The sequence below is a fragment of the Sceloporus occidentalis genome, unplaced genomic scaffold, assembly GCF_023333645.1.
Source record: "Sceloporus occidentalis isolate IW3139 unplaced genomic scaffold, rSceOcc1.0.p SCAF_29, whole genome shotgun sequence".
NCBI classification, from domain to species: Eukaryota; Metazoa; Chordata; class Lepidosauria; order Squamata; family Phrynosomatidae; genus Sceloporus; species Sceloporus occidentalis.
The window spans coordinates 11,823,159-11,837,076 of record NW_028317009.1 but is presented as its reverse complement, the minus strand read 5'-3'; the positions used below and the strand labels follow the sequence as shown (position 1 = coordinate 11,837,076).

The 13,918-nt window shown below is 48.9% G+C and overlaps 1 protein-coding gene across 1 annotated transcript; it reads right to left on the bottom strand.

Annotated features, from left to right (window-relative positions):
* Positions 1-12,862, bottom strand: LOC149299385 (engulfment and cell motility protein 3-like). The gene is made up of 20 exons (XM_089486377.1): positions 12,785-12,862; positions 12,324-12,364; positions 12,004-12,076; positions 11,530-11,580; positions 11,079-11,248; positions 10,177-10,276; positions 9,121-9,272; positions 8,960-9,038; positions 8,605-8,655; positions 8,409-8,531; positions 7,682-7,810; positions 7,129-7,233; positions 4,942-5,050; positions 4,464-4,600; positions 3,419-3,582; positions 3,120-3,232; positions 2,923-3,027; positions 2,581-2,663; positions 2,398-2,475; positions 1-213 (listed from the first exon to the last, which is right to left on the bottom strand). Exons 1-20 carry the CDS (start codon positions 12,860-12,862, stop codon positions 1-3), a joined length of 2,154 nt encoding a protein of 717 aa, XP_089342503.1.
* Between the last annotated feature and the right edge of the window lie 1,056 nt (positions 12,863-13,918).

Below are 13,918 nucleotides of genomic sequence, written 5' to 3'. Positions count from 1 at the left end.
TCAGGCCTCTGCCGATGTGAAGCGGTAGCAGTAATCGTAGTTAAGTGGCCGTGGCGGGATGGGTGGCGGATTCTCCGGGATGGGAACGTTTTCCAGATCCAATAACCTCAGCTTGAGTTCAGTGTTGAGCAGGATATCCAGATCGCTGTGTTTGCGGTTGCTCGTCATCTCCCGCCCCAGCAGTGCGTTCAGTCCATCAATCCACAGCGAGAACTGAGTAAGGAGAGGGAGATCAGTGTACAGAGCTGCGGAATATGATGGCGCTAATGATATAAGGAAGGTATGTAACACTATGTAATACTATCAGCCTCGGCCAGACAGCTGCCCTCAGCACGACATACGGCACGGGGCAGTATACAATATTCCACATACCGGCATCAGTATTCCCTATACCGGCATCAATATTCCCTATATCCGCATCAATATTCCGCACATCGGCATCAGTATTCCCTATATCCGTATCAATATCTCGCACACCAGCATCAATATACCGCACACCGTCATCAATATCCCGCACACCGGCATCAATATTCCCTATATCCGTATCAATATCCCGCACACCGGCATCAATATTCCCTATATCCGTATCAATATCCCGCACACCGGCATCAATATACCGCACACCGGCATCAATATTCCCTATATCCGCATCAATATTCCCTATACCGGCATCAATATTCCCTATATCCGCATCAATATTCCGCACACCGGCATCAGTATTCCCTATACCGGCATCAATATTCCCTATATCCGCATCAATATTCCGCACATCGGCATCAATATTCCCCATACCGGCATCAATATCCCGCACACAGGCATCAATATTCCCTATACCGGCATCAATATTCCCTATATCCGTATCAATATCTCGCACACCAGCATCAATATTCCCTATATCCGCATCAATTTTCCACACATCGGCATCAATATTCCCTATATCCGTATCAATATCCCGCACACCGGCATCAATATTCCCTATATCCGCATCAATATTCCCTATATCCGTATCAATATCCCGCACACCGGCATCAATATTCCCTATACCGGCATCAATATTCCCTATATCCGCATCAATATTCCGCACATCGGCATCAGTATTCCCTATATCCGTATCAATATCTCGCACACCAGCATCAATATTCCCTATATCCGCATCAATATTCCGCACATCGGCATCAGTATTCCTTATATCCGTATCAATATCGCGCACACCGGCATCAATATTCCCTATATCCGTATCAATATCCCGCACACCGGCATCAATATTCCGCACACCGGCATCAATATCCCGCACACCGGCATCAATATTCTCTATATCCGCATCAATATTCCGCACATCAGCATCAATCTTCCCTATATCCGCATCAATCTTCCCTATATCCGTATCAATATCCCGCACACCGGCATCAATATTCCCTATACCGGCATCAATATTCCCTATATCCGCATCAATATTCCGCACACCGGCATCAGTATTCCCTATACAGGCATCAATATTCCGCACATCGGCATCAGTATTCCTTATATCCGTATCAATATCTCGCACACCGGCATCAATATTCCCTATATCCGTATCAATATCCCGCACACCGGCATCAATATTCCGCACACCGGCATCAATATTCCCCATACCGGCATCAATATTCCCTATATCTGCATCAATATTCCGCACACCGGCATCAATATTCCCTATATCCGCATCAATATTCCGCACATCGGCATCAATATTCCGCACACCGGCATCAGTATTCCCTATACCGGCATCAATATTCCCTATATCCGCACTGCAGGTGATCCCCTGCGCTGTCTCAGTTTGATGATGTGAGGGACCCCCTACTCCGGCGTTACCTGCGGCACCAGTGTTACCCGCGGCACCAGTCGGCACCAGTGTTACCCGCGGCACCAGTTGTTGGTTGAATTAATGGTCGAATTCTCCTCAGAAAAGAGTTTTCCTTTATTTAGATCATGCGCATAATCGAGACAAGGCACACAACACACAAAAGTCGAAGCGTCGTCTAATTACGTATTTGGATTACATGGTTTATATAACTTCTTATCTGCTTCTAATAGCATGCATCATTCTGATTGGTTACTTTTTAAGCAGGTTACGCCTCTTAATAGATATGTTGGCGCAACTCGTGATACATCATAGACTAGACATTTTCTACTGTCTTTGTCAGCAATAATATTTATGATAACATAAGCATTTTTCTAACACCAGTGTAACCCACGGCACCAGTGTAACCCGCGGCACCAGTGTTACCCGCGGCACCAGTGTTACCCGCGGCACCAGTGTTACCCGCGGCACCAGTGTTACCCGCGGCACCAGTGTGCACCATTGTGACTTGTGGCTCCGGCTTGTTCTCATGGACAGGCCCCCCTCGGCTGGTTTCTTACCTCTATGTTTGAAGGTGCGATGAAGTCCAGACAGCTGTCCCCGTCAAAGCAGATAGAAAAGGCCTGCTCTATGATGTCCTGCGAATAAAGAGTGAATGCGCCTCTTAGAGGGGGCCCTGGTGCTCTTATCACTATAGCAACAGCCCCCCACAAACACACAACGCTTATTCTCCCAAATCCTACCTTGTTCTGTTTCCCGGAGCTTTTTTCTTTCATATGTGGACAGTCTTTCCCCGTGAGAACACACTTAATGTCAGCGACGGGAACTGAGAAGAAATCACGAGACAGTGCGTGTCTAATTAAACATCATTCATCTTTCACCACCGCTCCCATTCCCACGTGGACCATGTATATGGCTAGTGTGCCACCGCTCCCATTCCCACGTGGACCGTGTATATGGCTAGTGTGCCACCGCTCCCATTCCCACGTGGACCGTGTATATGGCTAGTGTGCCACCGCTCCCATTCCCACGTGGACCGTGTATATGGCTAGTGTGCCACCGCTCCCATTCCCACGTGGACCCACTTTTGCCTTGCAGAAGCTCGATTGGTGGGTTTTCCGTGTTACCGTCCAGGTCTCCGTAATGAAGAACCTTGTGATTGGGTGAGAGACGGCAGAACCACAGCTTGTCTGCAGAAGGAAAGAGAGACAGCTTGGTGACAATGAGTGTGAGCAGCTGGGCTAAACCCGGTAAGCTGCCGGTACACGGAACGGCTGCTGACCCTGTCTCCGGCGGCTGCTGATCTTGCGGAACGTGGTTCCCTCGCACAGGTAGTGCAGTCTCTGCTGTTTGATGAGGTCGAGCAGCTCCACCTGTAACTGTTTCCGCAGCTCCCTAAAGAACACAGAGAGCGTGCAGGTGAGCAGCTATGGGAGCCTTTATGTGCGCGTGTGCGTGTGAATATATGTGTGCGTGTATATATATATATATATATATATATATATACATACACACACATACGTATACGCCATGACATAAGCAATCGGAATCATGGGCTCAGAATTGGTTTCTCCCACTCACATCACTGGCGGGGAAAGGACCTCCTCTTGGATCTGCCTCTCCGCCTGGCGCACTTTCAGAATTTCACTATAATTCATGGAGAATATTTTGGTCCGAAAAAATTCCAGCGATGTATGTGCAAAGGTAAGAGCACGCGATATCTGCTCCCTCACCACGTTCATTACCTGCGATGAACCCAAGCATTAGCCACACGATGCACATCAGACAAAACATACAAGCAACATACAAGCATGCCAAGCGTTTCCATGCCGGCTGAGAAACCCCACACCTGAATTTGCCATTTCCAGGAATCCGTTATTATAGAATGAATTGTCGATGAGTGCGTGGCACGGTCGACTGCCCGATTAACTGCATGTGCTGCCATTCAACAGATTTCATCGCCCTCATGGCCTGTAAACTAAGATGGGATAGAATGCAGGTACCACGGTGGGGTGTATTCACTAAAGGAAGGCTTAACGTCGAAGAGCTTCTGCTACGGGAACAGCTTGGCCGGCCCTGTGTAATGTATAGTTAAATCAGTGAGATTTCTTCAGTCTCTTCTGTTGTTGAATGATACATTATACAGGGCCAGCTCAACTTCTTGTTGGTCCTTCATAATGAATAATGGAGAGAGCTGAAGCCATATCTCTGCCACATACTCTCCCTTTAGCAAATAGACCCCAAGGTGTGCAACTTGATGCGGGGGGGGGGGGGGGGTTGGGGGGGGTTCATTGTCCGTTTAAAGTAAATACAGCTTCAGAGGTTTAACCCCATCATGTCCACACATCCCCATAATTGCAGTATCTGGCCTTCAATGTATTATTATTATTATTATATTATAATATATATTATAATTGCATTGTGTAGCCCTATGCCTGCTGTTACACACTGTATATCACAATGCTTTTCATGCAGTTAAACGCCTTCTTGCGGGTGAATAATAACTCCTGTGCTAAGCACAACATGAACCTTTCGGCTTGGTGGCTCTCCGGTGTCAGGGTGGATTATTCTGAAGGGATGCACTCACTTCGGCCATGTCTCATACTCGTCACACTGAGACTCCCACCTTGTCAAAGTCTTCCTGAGTGGCTCTCATTTCTTTCCAGGTCTTGTTGAGCAGCTGGATACAGACGCAGAAGAGCTCCTGCACGCAATGATCTTGGGAATAAAATAATCCCAGGAAGTTTTGCCCTGTTTCTGAGGCTGAAATACACAGAAGATCGGCACATGAGGGAGGTAACCTCCGCAAGAAATGTTCCTGTTCTAGAAACACACAGGTAACAATGTTTTAGCGACACCAAAAGATTGTAATGTTTCACCTGCAGAGTTGCCCTCATTTAAAATGTGTCATCTTTACTGTATAGCGGGCATTGAGGCCCCCGTACTGTTTGTAGCCAACAGCCACCGAGGCCTCCGTACCATCTTCAGCAAACAGCCACTTAGCCCCCCATACCATCCGTAACGGCCGCGTGGACTGTGCAGTGTGAAGTGATGCATGTGCACAATGAGATATTATCACAGATATAAAATATGTGTAACTGTACCAGGCTCGCCAATTCTCAGAATATCACACAAGATCAAGGTCAGGTGAATGCTGCTTCGAGCAAACGGACAGGCGAGTTTATCCTCCCGGCTGCTATTCTCCAGCACAAACTGAAAACAGAGTATGAGTGTGAACAAAGGAAATACCACCAACACGTCTGTCCACCAACTTCCTGGTACCTGTCCAAACCATTCCCCCACCACCAACACGTCTGTCCACCAACTTCCTGCTACCTGTCCAAACCATTCCCCCACCACGCCTGCCCACCAACTTCCTGCTACCTGTCCAAACCATTCCCCCACCACCAACACGTCTGTCCACCAACTTCCTGGTACCTGTCCAAACCATTCCCCCACCACCAACACGTCTGTCCACCAACTTCCTGCTACCTGTCCAAACCATTCCCCCACCACCAACACGTCTGTCCACCAACTTCCTGCTACCTGTCCAAACCATTCCCCCACCACCAACACGTCTGTCCACCAACTTCCTGCTACCTGTCCAAACCATTCCCCCACCACCAACACGTCTGTCCACCAACTTCCTGCTACCTGTCCAAACCATTCCCCCACCACCAACACGTCTGTCCACCAACTTCCTGCTACCTGTCCAAACCATTCCCCCACCACCAACATGTCTGACCACGAACGTCCTGCAACCGGTGCAAACCATTCCCCCACCACCAACACGTCTGTCCACCAACTTCCTGCTACCTGTCCAAACCATTCCCCCACCACGTCTGCCCACCAACTTCCTGCTACCTGTCCAAACCATTCCCCCACCACCTACACGTCTGTCCACCAACTTCCTGCTACCTGTCCAAACCATTCCCCCACCACGTCTGCCCACCAACTTCCTGCTACCTGTCCAAACCATTCCCCCACCACCAACACGTCTGTCCACCAACTTCCTGCTACCTGTCCAAACCATTCCCCCACCACCAACACGTCTGTCCACCAACTTCCTGCTACCTGTCCAAACCATTCCCCCACCACCAACATGTCTGTCCACCAACTTCCTGCTACCTGTCCAAACCATTCCCCCACCACCAACACGTCTGTCCACCAACTTCCTGCTACCTGTCCAAACCATTCCCCCACCACCAACACGTCTGTCCACCAACTTCCTGCTACCTGTCCAAACCATTCCCCCACCACCAACACGTCTGTCCACCAACTTCCTGCTACCTGTCCAAACCATTCCCCCACCACCAACACGTCTGTCCACCAACTTCCTGCTACCTGTCCAAACCATTCCCCCACCACCAACACGTCTGTCCACCAACTTCCTGCTACCTGTCCAAACCATTCCCCCACCACCAACATGTCTGACCACGAACGTCCTGCAACCGGTGCAAACCATTCCCCCACCCCCAACACGTCTGTCCACCAACTTCCTGCTACCTGTCCAAACCATTCCCCCACCACGTCTGCCCACCAACTTCCTGCTACCTGTCCAAACCATTCCCCCACCACCTACACGTCTGTCCACCAACTTCCTGCTACCTGTCCAAACCATTCCCCCACCACGTCTGCCCACCAACTTCCTGCTACCTGTCCAAACCATTCCCCCACCACCAACACGTCTGTCCACCAACTTCCTGCTACCTGTCCAAACCATTCCCCCACCACCAACACGTCTGTCCACCAACTTCCTGCTACCTGTCCAAACCATTCCCCCACCACCAACACGTCTGTCCACCAACTTCCTGCTACCTGTCCAAACCATTCCCCCACCACCAACACGTCTGTCCACCAACTTCCTGCTACCTGTCCAAACCATTCCCCCACCACCAACACGTCTGTCCACCAACTTCCTGCTACCTGTCCAAACCATTCCCCCACCACCAACACGTCTGTCCACCAACTTCCTGCTACCTGTCCAAACCATTCCCCCACCACCAACATGTCTGACCACGAACGTCCTGCAACCGGTGCAAACCATTCGCACAACACTCTGTATTAATGAATGACATAAATAAGCCGGTGTTGATTAATAGTTGGTTATATCAGCGTTATGAAGAACAATGAGTGAAGCTTCGCGTACATGTTTATTACAATAACACTGACTGTGAAAGATCGTACTGGGGATCTAGAAAGTAGTTTTAATTCTAATTAACAAGTAAGCAAAACACGGAGCTTCAGTATCAGTGGCATCCTGTATATTCACACTGCGAGGAATACCTTACCCTGCTGTAGGCACTGGGCCAGCGAGTGGAGAAATAGACCATGTTATCTAGAGCTAGGAGTCCAGGTGGGGTGAGAGACAGATCCTGCCAGGGGCTGCCGTTATTCTGGAACAGAAGATATCAGTTACACTTTCTGCTTGTGGCACACAGAGTTCACACATAAGTGTGTAGTCTGGTGTCACCTTTCACTTATGCATGCATTTGGAGCCTAACTATGACGAAGGAGACAACGCGGCAACCACATAAAATCGGCACACGTGCTAAAAGTGGAGCAGTTGCGAAAGCAGCCAATAGAATGCCAGTGACTGTGTCACTTTTCTCCACATCGCACAGAATGTTTTGTGTGTCTGTTCCATTGTTTGGCAGTTCTGGAATCACAGATCAGCCCAGAATTACAGGAATGGGGCAGGTAAAACACATCCTGTACAGAAGGTTCATCTACCCCATTGGTGGGGGGCACCTTTCTCCATAAAGGCAGTCTATTCCAAAAATCACCTACAGGAGTATGGCAATACATACAGACATCTGTAATGGAGGAGCTGTAGGGACTCACACAGAAGCCAAGCTTACGAAACTCTTTGGCACAAAGTGATCGTCGTCTCTCTGAGTTCAGATGGCTTCCTTCCTCATCTTCATTGGGAAAAGCTATGAGCCTGAGAGCATGCAGCTGCTGCCTCTGGTCCTGTGTAAAGACATTTCTGTTTGGTGCATTTTTTTAACCCCAGGTTTATTTTATGGGGACAATCAAAGCTTGATTATATAATAGAAAACATTTTATGGATAGGATAGGGGGACGGAGAAGGAGCTAACCCTGGACTAACAAAGACTCATTCTTCAGCATGCAGGAGAGGAAAAACTATTTTCATGAGAAAACCTCAGAGGAACCATGGCATTCCCTTTGGGCGCTAAGATGTTAAACGTGACTACATTATTACTCAAGGATTTTTAATGCACCATCATCTATCGCTCTGACAGTTAGAATTTGGGGATTTTTTAACAGCCTGTTAAGAATTACTGCAGTTTCCTTGTAAACGGACACTTTTTTAAGGTTTCAGTTCAATCCGAATAAATAGAACACAGTTAGTGGCTGAATGCCTTGTTATCCAGCTAGGAGCCAGATGTTTCATTTGTGTCTCACCATGCTCAGGAATTCCACAGACTCTGCCATCTCGTGTCGTTATGTAAACAACATCCTTCCCACAACCTAAAGTTGTGAACGGTATGTGGACACCCTCAGCACAGAGCAGGACATAGGGCATGTCTGTGAACACATCACTTACAGGGTCATTGGGATCCATGCAGCGTCTTAGACGTGACTCCAATAGGCCTAGGCTCAGACACTGTAGTACATACAGGTAATGTCTCATCTCATCACCCAGCTCCGACCGTCCATGGATGATGTCCTTTGGGAATTGAAAAACACAAATTAATGATTACATCTCTCCTTTACCATCAGTACTGGTCACAGTGTCTTACCTTGTGAATGAACTGGCGCATGTTCTTCTTCCAGAGATAATTAAGCATCTCCTGTAAGAGAGTCATTTTAAGCAACGGCTACGCTAGGCATGACATTTTCATGTGTAGTATGTCATATATTTGGTTGCACCCCTTAAACTGTCTCCACACGAAGCTGTTGCCACTATTCACACAGTCTGTGTGACTGGATCGTGCGCGATTCTGTGATCTATACAATGTAAGTGTGATCCACATCTTGATAATTAAGATGGGGCCATGATGATTTTTTGGAACACTGTTTTGTGTACTTTGGAATGTGCATGGACGCCGAGTCCTGACCCACCCCATGTATTCATAGTATTCCAGGTCCCGTTACCTCTTTCTCTCTGTCTCCCAGTCTCTGTAACAGAGCAAGTGTGAGCGCCATAACCTTGACCCGCGTCTCCTGGTTTGGCCTGATAAGAAATACGCACAACTTAATGCCTTGTAATGCAGCGTTCATTCCGATGCAAAGTTGTGCTTCACACTTCAACTTACAATTGAAGAAGGTTCAGCAGCCTGTCCAGGGTGACTTCCAGCCTGACCAGCGCTCCGAGATTGATGCTGCTCTGTACAACACTTTCTAGGATTGCTAGAGACAGCTGTGTGATGTGATCGTCCATCAGATTTGTGTTCACAAATCTAACAATCTGGAAGGGAAAAATATATGTGGCCAAAAGTATTGGGACACCTGACCGTTACACCAACAGGGGCTTTGATAACATTGCATTCTAAACACATAGACATTAATATGAAGTTGGTCTCTACTTTGCAGCTATAATGGCTTCCGCTCTTCTAGGAAGGCTTTCCACAAAACTTTGGGGAGATTCTATGGGAATTTTTGCCCATTCACCCAGTAGAGCATTTGTGAGTTCAGGCACCGATGCTGGACGAGAAGGCCTGACAATCACCATTCCATTTCATCCCAAAGGTGTTCAACGTAGTGGTAAGGACTCTGCGGCCAGTCAAGTTGTTCCACCCCAAACTAATCCAACTATGTCTTTGTGGACCTTGCTTTGTGCACTGGGGCAAAATCATGCTGGAATAGAAAAGGGTTCCCAAACTGTTACCACAAAGTTGGAAGCAGAGCATTCTCCAAAATATGTCCCCGACCTCAACCCCATTGAACACCTTTGGAATGAACTGGAACGGAGACTGCGAGCCGAGCGTCTCGTTCAACATCAGTGTCTGATCTCACAAATGTTCTACTGGATCAATGGGCAAAAAATCCCACAGAAAGCCCCCAAAATCTTGTTGAAATCCTTCCCAGAAGACCAGCTACATATTACTGTCTGTGTATTTAGAATGTGATGTCATCAAAGCCCCCGATGGTGTAAAGGTCAGTTGTCCCAATACTTTTTTCCATATAGTATATCTTTAATCCGATATTAATAATACAAATGTTTGGAACTTCCTTTTTAATTACTGGAGCAGGGTAACAGAGGTACAGTGAACAGCTGATTCCCACTCTAATTGGGTCTTAATAATGAATGGAATACAGTCTTTTCCGCCAGTGGTCTGAACTAGACAATCGATGTAAAGATAATGTCAAACCTTGTGTAGGAAATCCTTACTGAAGGTCTCCCAGGACACCACCCCATGTTCCATGAGCTCAGAGATTGCCCTCAGGGTGTGCACCATCACATCTCCGAGTCTGGGTTAAAACAGACACAAATGAGTCTTTGAGCGGTAAGGAGTACAAAATTAAAAAAAATATTGCTGAGAATACATACTAAGAAATATCCGTGAAAAGTTAACATCAACACATGTATTCCAGCTGTTTGACTTGTGACATGTTGATACACCTAAGATGGTGCATGTGCACATGTTATCCAAGCCACTCAGGAACAATGGTTATTGTGGTTAGAGTAGACGTAGTGACAGCGGTTGAAGTAGATGTAGTGACGGCGGTTAAATTAGACAGTGACGCCCTTTAGATTAGCGATAGTGATGGAGGTTTAAGCAGACAAAGTGATGGCAGTTAAAGTAGACATTGTAATGGAGGTTAGCGTAGACATAGTGATAACGGTTAGAGTAGACATTGTGATGGCGGTTAAAGTAGACATTGTAATGGAGGTTAGCGTAGACATAGTGATAACGGTTAGAGTAGACATTGTGATGGCGGTTAAAGTAGACATTGTAATGGAGGTTAGAGTAGACATAGTGATGACGGTTAGAGTAGACATTGTGATGGCGAGTCGCTCCTCCCATAGCATGTCTGGAGGGAACCTGCCACCTGCACAGGAATCTAGACAGCTCTAGCTCACCTTCTGGATAACCACTATCTCCTCCATTCCATTCTAATGTTACTTTCTCCTGACCCTCTACACATACCATGGCTCTTTCCAGGGTCACCTTCATCCTTAGTGCACCTACAAACCCCTTAAGGTCTGGAGAGGTGCTGCTGCTGTATTACTTCTATGAGAAAGCAAAGTGGATGCAAAGAGAAGACTTACTCTTGTTCCTCCTCCACAATCTTGGAGAGAATGGAGAGACCATCACGGCTGATGAATTCCTGAGCAAACGTGACATCTCGAGAGAGGGCTGCAAGCTTCTTCAGGGACTCTGATCTCACATCCATGTTGTGGCTCTGTGCTCCGCTGCAGAGAATGCTCGCCTCTTTGTCCTTAGAGACCAGGAAACAAAGCGGGGGAAAGTGAAGGACGCGTTAGAATGACTGGATAACGCTCTTCAAGTGGAAAAATCGCCAGCTGTTATGGACTGGAGGTGTGTTGATTTTTTGAGGCAAAGCAACTATCACATACTTGAAGATAAAGCATAATATTTGCCCTGCTCGGATATCGTGGCCACAACCTATATGGTTATAGCTCAAAAATCTTAATCTGTTTTCTGATTTAGCCATATGGCCGCCGTACAGCATTCAAGCCCGGGAATAGCCCAGCTCACCGGGGACGTCGTAAGTCTCAGGATGCTGCCATTCTTAATGTCCATTCGGTTCTGAAAAGAAAAGCAAAAAGAAAAGTAATGTGACTGGGACACCCACCAGTGGGAAGTAAATGTGGCACACGGTGCATGTGGCCATGGTCGTACTACACGGGAATCCTAATGAAAGATCCTTAGAGAAAAGTTTAGCTCTTTTGTTTAGTGCACAATTTCATCCCATTTGAACATGTGTTGCCCGCAGACAGCAGCGTCACTGGTGCGTGGCAGGTCTCTTTTCTATATTTGCTTGCCTGTAATCCTCACATTCCCTCAGTCCAGGCTCTGTGCAGGTATAGGGTACATACCGGGGCAGATCCTGTATGCACAGCTAACTCGTCTGCGCCAAGCATACCAGGACAGGGCTTATCATGAAGCCACAGAGGACCGCATGCCGTACAGACGCAGGATGCCATTGGTTTGGGGAATATGGCGGCTTACCGACTCCGTGATGTATTCTTGGTGTCCATCTACATACTGAAGCGTATAGTGCTCTGGGTTACTGAGACACCACCTGCAGACACCAGATACAAAGTAGACTGTCAGCTGCACCCAGACCACCTCCCAATGCAGTCAAGTAAGGCTTCATCTCTCACAGCATGACACGTATGTTACACGCAAATGACATGCTCATCAAGCCCCAGGTATTCACCCAAACCCCGCGTTTCCCAGATACCTCCATGCCCTTATCCACCCTCTTCAGGGAGGATGTCTCTGCGCTTTACACTCCCAGGCGGCCGGGGTGTTTGTGGGGTACTTACACATCACAGACATCTCTTACCACAGCCGACAAAGGTTTGCTCTGAAACGAAACGGGCACATTTTAATGGTCTCCAGCAGGGTGTCAGTTAGTTACAAGACGCTGTGCCGGCTAGGATTTGTGCGCTTCAGACGGCTGGTGTTTCAATGTGTGCTACACCGGGAATGTATGTAAGTGTTACCAGGGCAGGCAGTGGCATGTTCTTCTATGGTCTGAGGCCCCTGGGCCAGTAAGCTTGCTACTATGGTTTGTGTGGGGAGACCAATCGTATAATCTTATAATAGGATTTTAATTTGTTGCTGTAAATTCAGCACCAAGTGACCAAAAATGGAGGCTTCGAATAGGGTTAGTGTGCAGCGCCCACAATATGATATGTTGTATGTGCTAGGCATGCGCAGATGCTGAGCTCTAGCTATGGCTTTATTGAAGAACCAGCGACATGATCTGTTGATCTCACTATACCTGATCCAGTTCAATGAGCTGTGGATAGGACCCCATCCTTTGGATGGCTATTTTCACAATATTTTTTGTCGGCTCCATGTCTATCTGTTCAGGTTCAACCTGCAAGAGACAAAATAGTGGGCTCATTCACAGCGATTAGAGGAATCCATATGAAGCTGGAGCTTTGTATTAATTACTACACAGAAACGCCGCATCTGCCCGCTGGTCAGAATCTCCCGGCTTTCCTAGTATGTCCTTCAGCTCAGAGACACCCGGCCCTCCCAGTCCGCCCACAGGTCAGAGACGCCCGGCCCTCCCGGTCTGCCCTACAGCTCAGAGACATCCGGCCCTCCCAGCCTGCCCTTCAGCTCAGAGACGCCCGGCCCTCCTGGTCTGCCCTACAGCTCAGAGACGCACGGCCCTCCTGGTCTGCCCACAGCTCAGAGACGCCCGGCCCTCCCGGTCTGCCCTACAGCTCAGAGACATCTGGCCCTCCCAGTCTGCCCTACAGCTCAGAGACATCCGGCCCTCCCAGTCTGCCCTTCAGCTCAGAGACGCCCGGCCCTCCCGGTCCGCCCACAGGTCAGAGATGCCCGGGCCTCCCAGTCTGCCCGCAGGTCAGAGACGCCCGGCCCTCCTAGTCTGCCCTACAGCTCAGAGATGCCCGGCCCTCCTGGTCTGCCCTACAGCTCAGAGAAGCCCGGCCCTCCTAGTCTGCCCGCAGCTCAGAGACGCCCGGCCCTCCTAGTCTGCCCGCAGCTCAGAGACATCCGGCCCTCCTAGTCTGCCCTACAGCTCAGAGACATCCAGTCCTCCTAGTCTGCCCTACAGCTCAGAGACATCCGGCCCTCCCAGTCTGCCCGCAGCTCAGAGACGCCCGGCCCTCCTGGTCTGCCCGCAGCTCAGAGACGCCCGGCCCTCCTAGTCTGCCCGCAGCTCAGAGACATCCGGCCCTCCTAGTCTGCCCTACAGCTCAGAGACATCCAGTCCTCCTAGTCTGCCCTACAGCTCAGAGACATCCGGCCCTCCCGGTCTGCCCGCAGCTCAGAGACGCCCGGCCCTCCTGGTCTGCCCGCAGCTCAGAGACGCCCGGCCCTCCTGGTCTGCCCGCAGCTCAGAGACGCCCAGCCCTCCTGGTCTGCCCGCAGCTCAGAG